The sequence below is a fragment of the Sipha flava genome, unplaced genomic scaffold, assembly GCF_003268045.1.
Source record: "Sipha flava isolate LNK unplaced genomic scaffold, YSA_version1 239_pilon_pilon, whole genome shotgun sequence".
Taxonomy (NCBI): domain Eukaryota; kingdom Metazoa; phylum Arthropoda; class Insecta; order Hemiptera; family Aphididae; genus Sipha; species Sipha flava.
The window spans coordinates 377249-392468 of NW_020272883.1; the positions used below are offsets into that span (position 1 = coordinate 377249).

General features: G+C 26.5%; 1 protein-coding gene across 1 annotated transcript; it reads right to left on the bottom strand.

The window, feature by feature from the left end:
* Positions 1 to 5820: 5820 nt before the first annotated feature.
* Positions 5821 to 9056, bottom strand: LOC112683999 (dolichyl-diphosphooligosaccharide--protein glycosyltransferase subunit STT3A). The gene is made up of 12 exons (XM_025555280.1): positions 8954 to 9056; positions 8723 to 8890; positions 8411 to 8662; positions 8250 to 8356; positions 7921 to 8112; positions 7712 to 7865; positions 7413 to 7651; positions 7179 to 7349; positions 6932 to 7120; positions 6651 to 6870; positions 6395 to 6583; positions 5821 to 6005 (listed from the first exon to the last, which is right to left on the bottom strand). Exons 1-12 carry the CDS (start codon positions 9054 to 9056, stop codon positions 5821 to 5823), a joined length of 2169 nt encoding a protein of 722 aa, XP_025411065.1.
* Positions 9057 to 15220: the final 6164 nt, after the last annotated feature.

The following is a 15220-nucleotide window of genomic DNA, read 5'->3' on the forward strand; positions in this document are numbered from 1 at the left end:
CTGTACTTAACAATTTAAGTCAAAGCATTTATAATTCACGTAAATCATTCACCCTTATGTTAATAAAAAATATCTATTAATAATATTAATTATCATAAATGAATAAATGTTAAGTTGAGTATAATTTATTCTTTAAATTATAATTTATTTTTTGTTACGTACCGGTAATTTGTAGGTTAGGAAATTACTATGGAAATTTTTTCCTACACCCAGCCTGTCAAAAACTATTGTCAAAAAATATGGTAATACCTTATTTCATATACATGATTTTTATAGATACCTAATACAAATTTTATATAATTATTGGCCATTTTAATATTTCCCTTCGCAGCAATAAGTACAGCAATTTCTAGATATGACAATTATTTTGTTGAAATTACAATAAAATATTATAACGAATACCTCTGGAGTAAAATCTTTGTTTAAAACAACTATATGTGTAATCTAAGCTAAGACACACCATTTTTTAATCAATAAAACGCTTTTTAATCGGCTGCTTTTATTGTTCGAAGTAATTAATTCCAGTTGAAATGTCTTGAGCCATAAATGTAATGATTATGCCATAATAATTTATAAAAAATAAAAGTCAGTTCATTATAATATTTTCCTTCCGCCAATTTTTTTTTTTTTTTTTACTTCTGTCAAGCGTACCTGATTGGATTGTATTTGACGTTATACAAATATCTAAAGATCTCCTACAAAGGGATTTTATTGAATGCTTGAAAGATTTTAACAAAAGATTACAGCAATAATGAGAAATAACTATATTTTATATCTAAAAAAAATACTATAAAATATTGATTCTGTTATTTTAAAATAATTTACTTGTACATGAAATACACATAGTTAAATATTGAATTCATTGCTGTAAATATAGAACTAAAGTAACAATATTATTAAACTTATAAAATAAAATAATAAATGTTTATAAATATTCTTCTTATAAACAATGATTAAATATATAAGTTTTACTTTTTTTAGCTATAACTTCACAGTTATGAATCTTATGTTAATATGTCAGTGAAAATAATTATGACTACCAATATAATTATGTATGAATATATAATAATATATATAGCAAATAAGAAATAATAGTAATTACAAATTTTTTTCTCCTCAACAATGTACAATGTCCATGTTTAAAGTATATCATGTAGTAACTGTTAAAATTTTCCACCATATAAACCAGTATAATGAATATAAGAAAGGATGTTGGTGACAAATTAATCTAGTTTTATTTTTTTACTATACATTAAATGATTTCATAAGAGACAAAAATCGACAAAGATATTACATACTTATTTTTTATTATTTTGAACGTATTTTTTTCATTTTTAAAACCGATATGTGTACAGTATATAATATTATATGGTTTTAAAAATATCCCGTTCTGTATTTGCAAATGGCTATCTATTTAGCCACCTTCGTATATTTGCTAATTGATTAAATATTTTCTACACATATATATGCGATTTTTCACCACTGCTATACAACTATTACTCAGGATTTTATTCCATGTCTGACCTTGTTGATCATCTTCATACAACCATTTGCTCATTTCTCTCCAAGATATAAATTTCATATTAATAATATAAAATTTCAAATTGGTTCAATTTTTCATTGTAAACTAAAGTTGTATAGTCAATGGATACCGCATGTTAAATATGTTCTTTTACTTATATTCAGACTAAATTAATTTAGTTTCTCTTTTGTTTATTATATCTAAATCAACTCCAGAACTCTTCTATCTTTATTTGGTTTGCTATTCAATATGCGTGGATATATGAAGTTTCCGAATTTTTTTTTTTATATTTTTTGTCATTATATACAGTTTTAAATGTATTTTTTTATGTATTTATTATAATGCCCTTCTATTATTATCAAATACTTTTGTGAGAATTGGTTTTTCACTAAGCCTTCATTTAAAAAATGTATCTATGTACTTTATTTTTATTCTACTAACAATTATCAGTAACGTCCAACTTTTATTTAATATGTGCGAAGAATTTCGAAAATAACTTCTTTAAAGTACCACTCACATAGAAGTGAGAAGAATAGAGATAATTAGGGATCTTTTGCATAGGTCCTTAATATTAGTTGGCCGTAGCACAAATGTTGTACTTATATTTTGTATTCACTGCATCACGTAACATTATAACATCGTTAAAAGCTATTTAGCTTTTGTATTTGAAATTTAATTTAATATAAATTAACCATAAATATAAATACTCGCAGGATGTAAACACTATTTGGTAAATTACATACCTACCTATAAATAATATGTATTTATAAATTGCATTAAATAGCTACATGACTAAACATACAGGCCCAGGAAATCAGGCGCTTATGTAAAGGTTTGTACTTAATCGCTTACCTACCTGAATACTAATAACCTAAACATAGTATTAATTAGTTTCAGCTTTTCTGCTTACACGAGTTATATTATATTTATATATATATATTATACATCGCGTTGGTACGAAAATGGCTGTTGATCCTGTAGCTTTCATACAGTACATTTATTATGCTCTTAAATTATTAATAAATATCATGATAAATTAATTTTAAGCAAAAAGTTTAAAAAAAAATGTTTTATTCATCCCATAATTATACGCGGTTAATGGGACTTTCTGGCGCAGTCATTTCGGCGAGACCGTTTCGGCACTGCCATTTCGGCAATAGATATTTTCAACGTTGCCGTTTCGGCGACGAAACAAAAAATCCAATTAATTGAGTCTGCATTTAAATCTGGTTGAAGCGTTTTTAACATTTTTAACAATTTTTCATAAATACTAGCCTTTTTGCTTTGAAGTAGTGCATAAAATATTGGGTGCACACTTAATACTTCTGACAAAATAACATAAACATGAGAAAATAATAATTGAGCAATTCTGAAAGTGCCGTCACAGTACCGGTTTCGGGAATTTTTTAATATTTTTAGTCTACTAAATTGGTCAAATATTAGGACCCTATCTGATTCCTGTCCACTATTTCCTAATAAGAAATTTTCGCTTATTCCATAATTTTGCGAGTAAGTTTGGAATATTTCGAGTAAATGCAAAGGTTTTAAATCCATGGTACTTCTGGAGCTGAATTTTTCTTATTCCGTTTTCTCTTAATCATTTTTCGTAACGCTTCATTATTTTGAAGGATTCCCTAAAAAGATACAACTTTTAAAACGAGGTTAAAATTCATTCAACTGATTTGATCTTAGAATGGGCCGATATTTTAAATTCAGACCGGAGTGATATTATTGAAACCGAGTTTATATAATTTTATTTTCATAATATTTCACTAATTTTCAATCCAGGCTTTTGAAATATTTTATTTAATTACAGTCATTAAATTTTTTTTTTGAATACATAGGCCCATATTAAATACTCACTTTTTTTGATTGTATTACACTATTAACACATTAATTTATTATATTAGAAGTTGTCTCCATCATTTCAATTGCTCGTCTTTTCATTTGTGTAGCTAAAATATCAGTTTCATAATCGCGCGTATGCTCTCTGGTTGCAAGTTCGATAATTTCTAAATTATTTACACTAGTATGCACTCTTACTGGACAAATTATTTTTTTCGATATCTCCAAGATTTCACTTGACTATTCACATTAAATTTATCGGAAATCTACATATAACCATCATGCATTAAAATTTTACAATAACGTTTCGAAAATATTTTATATCCAACGTGAATAAACTATTAAGTGTTTAGATGTTCCGCTAGATGTCAGCACTACATAGAAATTTCGAGTGTAAACGGGAAAGAACAGTCTGGTGGAATAAACCGTATTGTATAAGAAAAACAAAAAAACTGTTAAAGGAAATCGGAGTAAGAAAGTATAAATAAAAGTAAAACATACTGAAATACCGATATACAAAGAAGAATTGTTGTCAAGACAAATTCTTATACACTCAAGTCAATATATATAACTTAACAAATGCTATTATTAAAAAAATAATATAACAGTATTTTTTTTATTTTTTTTTTAATTTATCATACATGAAAATTTTCATTTTGGCCAATAATTTACGAAATACGTTTACACATTACAAAAATCTTGAAAAATATTTAAAGTTAAAACTAAATTAAAATAGGCATAGGTTAACTTCATTTAATTGATCAAACATTTTGTGTAATTTATTCTTATATGTATATAAACTGTTAAAGGGGATGCGATTAAAAAAAATGTTCTACTCAAAATTTAAGGACCACCCTTTTATATAGTTATAAAATGTATACAGTATTAAAATATTATCAACTTTTTTGGGTTAGAGAATACTGATAATTAGGGTTCGGATTTGAAGGCAAAAGCTTTTCTTTTAATAATCATAACAGAAAAATAATTTTTATACAAAAATGTATTTCATTTAATTTCTAAGGCGATGGATGTATAATTTTTTGCCTCTTTTATTTATAAATGCCTTTTTGCTTTTTACTTATAAATACCTTTTAAGTGTTGTTGATTTAATACATTTTCAGTTGATTTAATAATTGTATACACAGCTTACGCATTGTTGGAACAAATCGCTAAGAACTTGTGAAGACGGTGCATTATCGATGTTATGTTTAAATTTAAATTTAATGGGTTTTATTCTTCACAATATTTATCAATATCCCTGAATACTCTATTCGTTACCATCTTATCGAGTATTTGGTAATGTGTAGATTCAAGATTGTTTGTCAGCAGTGTTGTGCTTTAGATAAATTTATATAGATATGTTATCTACATAAAAACTTCATATTTTTATCTTAAATCTTAAAGATCAACCAAGTGTTGATTGGAGAAAAAACAAGCGATGACGATTTAACAAGTAGAAATCTTAATTTAGATAGTTATATATGAAATATGTCCAGATAACTTCGGTGAATGTAGAGAGATCCTTTTCGATGTATAAAAATATTCTGAGCCCAAACCGTCAATGTTTTACTGATGAGTTTATCAAAGAACATGGTAGTGAATTTTTTTTTCTAATACCAACTATTTTGTATATTTAATTTTGAAGTATATTTTTAAATTTCATTTTTATATAAATTAAATGCTTTTTTTTGCCTTTTCATACATTTTAAATGCTTTTTTTTATTGATTATATTGCCTTCAAATCCGAACCCTACTGATTATACAATATATATTAATAACAATTATCATTGTGCATAAATAACAAATGCGTAGTAGACTATGCAAATTATTTATGAAATTAATTTAACAATCAAATATTACCAGTCATACTTTTTTATAGTTCTAATTTATTATGACCCTATATAATGGAGGACAAATTTAATAATTATAACACAAATGGAGAATCTAAAAATTAACATTTATTTAATAGAGGTAGAATTTGTTCAAGAAAAATATGATGCCATCAAAAATTATCTTCATTTTAAATTCAAAATTGAAACTATTGAACACTTTTTACATAAATCATCACTATTATAATAATATTGAAAGATAGTTAAATTAAAATAAAATACATCAAATTATAAGAAACTCATACAATTTTTATTATTATTTTAAAGAAATTAATATAATTGATATAACCTCAAAATAATTCAATTGCTCCTTTAAAAAAAAAAAATTGCTTAACCAAAAATGCTTCGATGTTTTCATAAATTAATAAATGATTTGAGCAATTAAAATATATGATTAAAAAAAAAAATTAAATAAAATAATAGTAATAAACAAAATAATAATATTTTATAACAAAAATAATATATCTTATAAAATAATTTTATAAAATAGCAAAAATTACATAAGAACACAAGACTTTCAAAATTAAAATGTTTTGTTCGCATTATTGTTTAATATAAATTATATCATTGTTCATAGTAAGTTGACATTTTGTTTGGCTTCATTTTACCCCCTCGATTATCATAGTCTTTTACCCTGTAAATACGAACAAGCCAATGTTCAGTTGTATATGCTTCATCTAATACATGTAAAGTAACATTTTTTACTCCTATTTCTGCATTTCGAACTCGATCATAACCAGCTGGTTTACCTACACATTAAAATAACCAATTACAATAAATTAATAAATATAACATTTACAGACCCATAAATAAATTTTATTTCATTTTGTTTCACACTTATTTTTCTTCTCTTTTACTTTGATGTAATAATTTGATAACAATTCTTACTGAATCAGTTTCAGTATCGCCTAAAAAACATCTTAACTTGTTCTCTCTAATTTTATCCATAAATTATAACACTTCAAAGTTACCTCCTTATGCTTCTCTCCCATCCTTCTCACTGTATCATTTCAAGAGACTATTTTAAAATTTACATCTTTATTTCATGTATATTATTCAAAACTCCACAAAATACTTATAGTCAATAAATTATACCCATACTATTTTATTTAGTACTTAATAAAATAATATTAATTACCTCCTTCAGAAAAAACTTGACCAAATCTATAATAGCACATTTTGTACATCAATGAATTTTTTAATTTTTTTGAACCTTCTTTGTCTACACGGAATTCTCCACTTGGCGAGTAATAGTCTGATTCTTTGATGTGTTTACCTTTATCTGTCGATCCTCCAATACGTACCATCCATAAAAATTTATTTATGTCTATAAAATAAATTTAATTAATAAATGTAATTGGAAAATACTATTTTAATCAGTTTCTTTAATTTACCATCTGATGAGTAACCGACGACACCGCCAAAAATTACAAGCACATAATCAACATCTAGTTCTCTCATTATCTCATAAGCTTCATCCTCACCTGATGACATAGCTTGGCCAACTCTAGAAATATGAGTATTATTCCAAGTATTATTATCTACTAAAATTGTTCTATTGGCCATAGCTGTAATTTGATAACCATAATCCCACCATGACATAACTCGAGCATCCTAAATTAGATAACATTAATTATGAAAAACTTAAAAATAAATTAATACTGATAAAAATTACTTCAGCTGTATTCATACGTAGCCAATAATATGCTTCTCTAAAATCATCAAATATAACTTGAGATCCATCATGAGAGCGAGCAGATAACACAATACTAGGTGAACTATACGCCTCAGAAGTAACCCAAGTACAATGGAAAACATAAGACACCAGCATAAATGTTAACATTGTTACAAATGCAGTAGCAATCTAAATAATAATAAAAATAAAAACACTTTTCAATGCTATATTTTAAAAATCAACTTACTTCACTCTTCATTGATTTACTACTTTCATTTTTCTTTAATTTTTTTTCTGGTACTTTTGAAGAACCTTCTATATATTGTTCCATGTAAGTTGATAACATAGAAGAAGCACCAATACCAGATAAAATACACATAACTGGTGCAAGTACTAACATTAAACGTACCATTACACCCTAATTGAAAAAAAAAGTATGTTAAGTAATAAAAATTATTAATAAAAAATAAAATATTCTTACAGCGAAATAAATACTAGTAACTCCATAAAGAATCACAAAAATATTAGCATCAGTAAGTTTTGAGAAACAAAAATATAAACCAACTGGAAACAGGAACACTTGTATGTGTAAATCAAAATAGAACGAAGACCAAGATGTAGGTTGATGTTCAGAAACAGATGCAATGATTGGTATATGATTTTTAGCATAAGATGGATCCAACAAAGTGTAGAAACGACCAGTCCAAGGAGCAATTTTTCCTGTAAAATATTATTTATTACATAACTAAAGGAAAATTATTAAAATATAAATATGTTTACCAGATATTGTGAGTAAGGTACCAACAGCTATTACAACACCTCCAATAAGATATATAATAAATTGGAATAATGTTTGAAAATCATCACCAATAATCTTTGTTTTCAAATAATTTATTCCACCAAGTATTTGACAAAGTCCAAATACACCTAAAGCCTGTAAAAAAAAGTCTTTATAGATTAAATAACATATTAATAACATTTGATAGTACCATCATATGTTCTGAAGTTTGCACTGGTTGGAAACCAACAAATGATATTTGCATTGATAATATGGTACCAATACAGTATAGAGTACTGTATGCTACATAAATTCTATGAGAAAAACGTCCAGTAACCATCAAAACAAATACATGCATTGGTATTAAATTAATCAAAAATACATAACCACCCCAAGATGATACCTAAAAAAAAAAATGTATTTAAAATGTTTAACAATATAAATGTTATAAGCAAATATTACTTATACATAAATAGTTAATTATTAATATTATAAACTAAATATTTTAGCTATTATTTTGGATATAAATGTTTATCTTACCATATAAAAATATGCAAGTGCAGTAAATGCTGACCATAGTATACTACCAGTTTTTACGGATTTGATCCATGCATAATAAGTCAAAAGCATACAAAAAATAGCAATAGCTGCAAAAAATAACATTAACCACATTGAAATTTTCAAGTATAAAAATATTTTACCTTCATTATCATAAGATCCAGCAACCGACCGAGATATATATCCAGGAACAATTGATATCATAGCAGCTGCTATAAGTCCTGAACGAGTATCTTTTAACTCTTTGGTTAAAAGGAATGTAATTAAAGTAGTAAAACTAGAAAATAAAGGTGCTAAAAATACACATATGTTCCTTATCTCCAAAGTTATATTAATAAAGTGAAGAATGTTGTATATGACAGTTGATGTTATCATTAAACCTGGATAAATTGTACCTGAAAATATCATATAAATTATACTTCAACTACATAAAACCATAGCAATCTACAAATTACCTCCAATAATTCTACCCAAAGGATACCATGCCCGATCATCAAACCAATTATGAAACTTATAAAATCCTTCTTCTGCAAGATATTGTGTAGTACGATAGTTGAAGTAAGGATCAAATTCATGGATAACACTTTCAAATCGAAGTACAGAAAACAGTCTTGTAGCAAAAGCTGAAAAATGTATTATTACACGATGTGATTCAAAAATAATAAATCATATTTAGTTATACTCACACAGTATTGCTGCAGTAGTCAGAATACTCATCTTTAAAAAGGACTCTTGTTTTTCACTAGACATGCCAAATAGCAAAGGCTTATATAACACTGAAGAACCCATTATGAATTGGAATCTATAACATGAAAAGAAAAAAATGTATTAGATTTTACATCTAAAAGTAAAGAAAAAATGAATAATACTGTACCACAATATATAATTTACACAATGAAAAAAAAAATTCATGGAAAAATTGAGTAATATTTTAGGAAACTTACATTGATATGTAAAGCATAATATTTAAGAAGACTAAGCACCTAAATGATATGCCTAAGAAAACCTATAATTCTTTCTGTTATATGATAGCTATAATTTTTAAAAGATATAACCTATATACAAACTATTATTATGAAATAGTATAAATACGAATAATGTTTATATCTTTATAGTTAATTAAACACTGAATAATTAAAATTATTAAGTTCAATAGTGTTGTTCTCTAAAAATGTTAATACTAATGAACTTCTATTAAATAATAAAACCAAACAGTAATTTTAATATTTTGGATTTCAATTTGTATTCAATGTAATTGTATTTAAGTACTTCCATGTAAAGATAAAAAATTTGAATCGCTAAAACATGGCAAGAACATCGTTATAAAAAAATTAAAATAGAATTTCGACGAGTGTAACGGTGTGCCAAAATATAAATGTATTATTATACAGATAACAGATAATCGTCATTACAAAGGTAGTTTAAATGCTCTCATGTTCAAAGATCTACGTACTTACGTTTATTTCGTTCTAATATTTCGACGAAAATTGGCCGGCGTTTAGCCAGCGGTAATCACAAGTTTGATATATTGAGTTAACTTTGTCCGTAGGAATGTCAAGTACTGCTTAGATACATTTTAAATGATTACATTGAACACATAATTTTACTCATGAGAAAAAAAATCCCTGAACTACTAGACGCGTAAAACGGTTGAACGAGACATTTTCTAGGAAATTTCATATCCGCGAGCCCAAACGACTACAGTTATAATTGAGCACTGCTAGTGGTTGAATGTTGATATTTGATAGAGATATGTGATGTATACATCAGTGTATATGGGTCCGGCACGGATCTGAACACGGCTAATGTGTTCACACGTAACGGACCAAAGACGTTGTAAACCACCAATCGCTACTTGGAGGAACACATCCGTGTTATCACGCAGTTCATGGACAGCAAAACTTCATTGTGACGGGCGCGTGATTTGATAATGCCGCTACTTAGTTTTCGTTTAATTTTTCTTCGGGATTCCACGTATCGCGGAAGGCGCGAACGGGGGAGCTGAAACCGCTGAAAATCGATGGTGTTTCACCGTCTAAAAAAAAAAAACCGGGGTGCTAAAAGTTTTCTCTTATCCCCCCCCCCTAGTTATGTCTAAGTTTAATGAATTACCATTGCTTATTTTACGAATTTATCAATACGAATTAATGGTTAACAAGACCACCCGATACTTTAGCACTAAATTTTAAATGTATTTCAAATATTCTGTAAAAACGTAAAACGATAGTACAACGGAGCTTTTCTACCTACCAAGTGCAAAACATGCTAAATGCGTAGGCAAATATCTGCTCTAACTGTAATTTAATAAAACTATTATTCTTCAATAAAACTATAAACGTCACACCAACTCAGCTGTGTACAATTTGATTTGTTTTCTTATTAAATTGGTATACTTAAACGTACATTTTATGTTCGAGTTTCTATTTTGTTATTGTCAAACTCAATAAAATATACTTTATTACATATTATTTTAATTGATTTTATTATATTTAGGTACAGTTTTCATAATATACATATTATACAGTGTATCTATGATGACGTAAATTTTACATATATTCAACAAATTGTTTTTGATACATCATTCGATGATTAGCATTCGTTGAAGATAGACGTTTATTATTTCGCACATCTTTACCGAAAACTTTCTTGTCAAACACAAACATAATCGACTTTGTACAAATATGGGGATGATGAACAACTCGGGCAAGACCAACGTGACGGCCGTTGAAAAGGTTGAATCGATCGGAAATGGATTCAGTACGAAATATTTTGATGCGTTGATGGGCAAGCCAAATCCGATGGCTTTACAACAGATGTTCAACGAACAGTCTGTATACATATTCACACAACATGGACATCCTGACCATGAAATGTACGGGATGTATTTGATTGAAAGTTTCATAAAGTGGATGGAGTATAGTAAATGTACAGTTACCGTTCGTTCATTGAACACCGTTAGACCGCACCCAACGGTGTTTACGGTTATATCGGCCTGCGAACTATAGCGTCCAGAATACGGCATGACAATCAAGTTCACTAAGACATTTATCATTAAATGCTTCCCGTGAACCACAACAGAGTACCGCATTGTTGAAACGCATTATAAATTTGAGGACGATTATCTTCCAAAAGATGTATCGGTGAACATGACTTGTAAGAAGATATCGTTAAAAAAAGCAGAAATTATCGATTATTTACGTTCGTTTTAAATTCAATCAATCATTAGTGAACTTGGACTGCGATTGTTTATTATTCCTCCCGTAAAGCATAGTAACCGCACACGAAACAGATTGTGTACAGTGGTTATTACAAGCCATTTGTTTTTTATTTTATTTTATGTGATAATGTATGCGTTTAATAAAACGAAAGTGAAAGATAAAAAAGTTCGCCAATAGGTATTTAATTTACTTATTTTCGTTTGCCTCACGGCCGTCGATAACATTTTTCGGTCGATTTACATTGACTGCAGTTCGCAGAGGAACGGAAGAGATTTAAAAAAAAAAGAAATCAGAACCGCACCGATTGCAGACTTATGCTCGTGTGCATAGTCCTGTTGTTATGTGTCATATATAATTGCTTAAGTGACCATTATATAAGTGATCCATAATATTTATATGTAACCCGTAACTATTTTTATGTACCACATAAGTTGGTTTTGCATAAACGATATTTATGTATTCAATAGTTATGTAAAGTGTATGTGATAATAACCATTGTTATCAGTGTAACTATGTTCATGTTACCGAAAATGCATAGGATAACGAATAATATTAATATTTTTAAATTTGTATATTTAATTTTGATTTCTAATTTAATAAAAATATTTTATATAATGACAAGAAATTCAGAAAAATAAACGCGTCCGTGCTCCTAATATTTTTGAAGAGGAAAAATGTTAACAATAGTTTTTACAAATTAAAATTAGATAGGTTAAAAGTTTACTATTGTATAAAATCGTAATGTTATCAATAACTTGAATGGGAGTTATAGGCAATCCTCGATGATTGACTTGAATACCTAATAAATCTACTAACTGATCCATGACAATCAGTTTTGGAAAACGATAACGTTTCAAAAATGTATAGTCATTGTATTTTTCAAACGGGTCTTCTATACGAATATACTTTCTTGGCATTTGTTCAACATCAAATTCATCGAAATATTCATCAACCATTTCTACATAATTAACAAAGTTATAAAAATCATCCTTATTACTGTATTTTAGTAATACAATTCTTTAAAATTTATAATTTGAACACGAAAAAAATATTAATATTAATATAAAAGTATAAAAATATTGATTAAAATATAATGTAACACAATATATTAAAACTATTTAATATATTATATTATTAATCAAGAATCGAGTTATTTCTTGTTTTATTCTAATTATAATTAATTTATTATTTAAGTATTTTTTATTTATTTGAAATTTAGGTTGCTTTGAACTCAAATTAATGTCATCCAAATCATCAGACTGTATATTAAAATTTAAAACATCCTTATTCAGTTAAATTTTTTCATCATGGTCGTTATGTTCATATCGTTCATGGATAGATATTTTATTTGCTTTTAAATCATCAAATGATTCTTGACAGACATGTCAAAATTATTTATTCGCGTTTATGTTCTCTGTTTCATTTTGTTTTTAATATTCAAAATTGAAGGACATATTTAAAATTAGTCTAACTACTTATCATGTTTTCGTTGATTTAAGTAATTTCACAAAAAGGGTACTGTATCACTACAGGTAGGTACGTATAAGTACTGACAATACTGTACATAATATGTATTCATGTTATAAAATATAATAAAACAAATGAAAGAAAGTATTTAGATGATAAAATTTATCCTTTATTATTAAAGTACTTGATTGATAATTGATTAATAATAAAACCATGAAAACTAGATATTTATCTATATATATACCTAGTCTTCATGATTAAAACAATAAAACAATGAGCTTATTGATAATAAATTATATCCATATTAGAAATACGTCAAAAATTTGAATTGGACCGATAAGGACACGACATTAAAAAGACGCGCAGTGGCGTTCTGGGTAACTTAATACACAGCAGGGTCGAGGAAAGAATAAAAAAAGAAAAGAAAACCTCTTCAAATGAAGACATTGGCAACACAAAGCCTAATAACTTGCTTGGATATATTAACGTGAAGCATCAGAATTTTCAAAAAAATTTGAATGAGAAATATTTCATCCATGTTATGAATAACAAATAAATCGCTATATTGATCCTTCTATTCTCGCACACGCTAAAGAAAAATAGTTAGAAATATTTAAAAATAAATAAATCGAAACGATATTCAAGTAAGGGTGAATAGAAACTATTAAACCTACAACAGACCTTAGTATTAAGTTGTTTAATGTCTTTTTATAATTAAAATAAATTGTTGTACCTAAATAAAAACTTCTACATTTAAATAATATTCCGCGGCACACGGATTAACAAACCGTAATGGAAACAATGATGAGACAGCTAATCTATGTACAATGTTATTTGTCATATTCTATTTCGGTTTGTTAAATCATTACATTCGTACAAATTACATTTTTTATGATTACTACCAAGAGTATATGAGTATTAATATTAATAACAAATAAATTAAAAAACTAAGCCTTTTTAAACGTACTTCTTTTACGGCAATTGACAAGTATTTATAAATATTATTTATTGTTATAAGACACAATTTTTAATATTTAATTCATATTTCAAATAACAATACATTGTTATATCCTAATATGAGCTATAGCCTAATAGTTTTAGGAAAAATCGTTTTAAACTTAAATGAGAGGGTATATAAACTATTACAACCTAACAGATCATAGTATTCCATCGGTTAATGTGTTAAAATAAATTTTTGTAAATAAAAAACATTTAAATTTAAATAATATTTTTTGGCGCCCTACTGTGATGGGAGCAATGATGAGACAGGTAATCTATGTCTAATATTACTTGTCTTATTCTATTCATGTTTGTTAATAATTGTCATTCTTACAAATTATGTTTTTTATAATTCTTGCCCATTATATATATTAATACTAATAAAATAAAAAAATTAATTATTATTTCTTTTTCTTTTTATTAGAGTAAACAGCCGAAATCTAGAAGCCGATCCAGAGTAAAACAAACTTACGAGTGACAATCACTTATCTACTTACTCCCAGGAATAACAGTACGTCGTTTTTATTTTGAATAACAACTTTAATTATAACAAAATTGATCAAATTTATGTTTTTAAGCTTCGACTTAATTTTTTTATATTTAATCCATTAAATAACCTTATTTTACTTAAAATAATTAAGTATTCTTTATTATGTAAATAATATTTTTCCATTACTTAAATACATTTTTCTCCTTTCTTTATTTAGTTAAATTATTAATATTCTAAATTTATAAATTAAATTTCAATTTATTTGAATTGGTATTTATTTTTTATTATTAAATATATTTTTGTGTTTCACCTGCATGAGTAATCTCTAGATGCCTTTTCATTTTTTCTTTTGTTATTAAAGTATTCGTTTTTATTAACAATTTAAATATAATGTTGTTAATACATTTATTTATGTTTTTTCAGTACATAAATAATGTTTAAAATTATGACATAATTTATATATTTCCCGGTCATCAGGCACAAGGAAACTTTTTTTACTTACTTCTTTTATCGCGACTGAAAAATATTTAAAAATATGATTTTGATGTTGTAAAATGTAGTACATTTTCAATATTTAATTTATATTTCAAATAAAAATATATTGTTATATTTGTAGATAGTTATATTCTAGCATGCACTATAGAGTAATAATTTTAGTAAAAATCGTTTTGAAACTTAAATGAGGGTTTATAAAAACTTTTTCAACTTTAACAGACCTTAGTATTTCATTGGTTAATACTTTTCATAATTAAAATAAATTGTTGTAAATACAAAACATT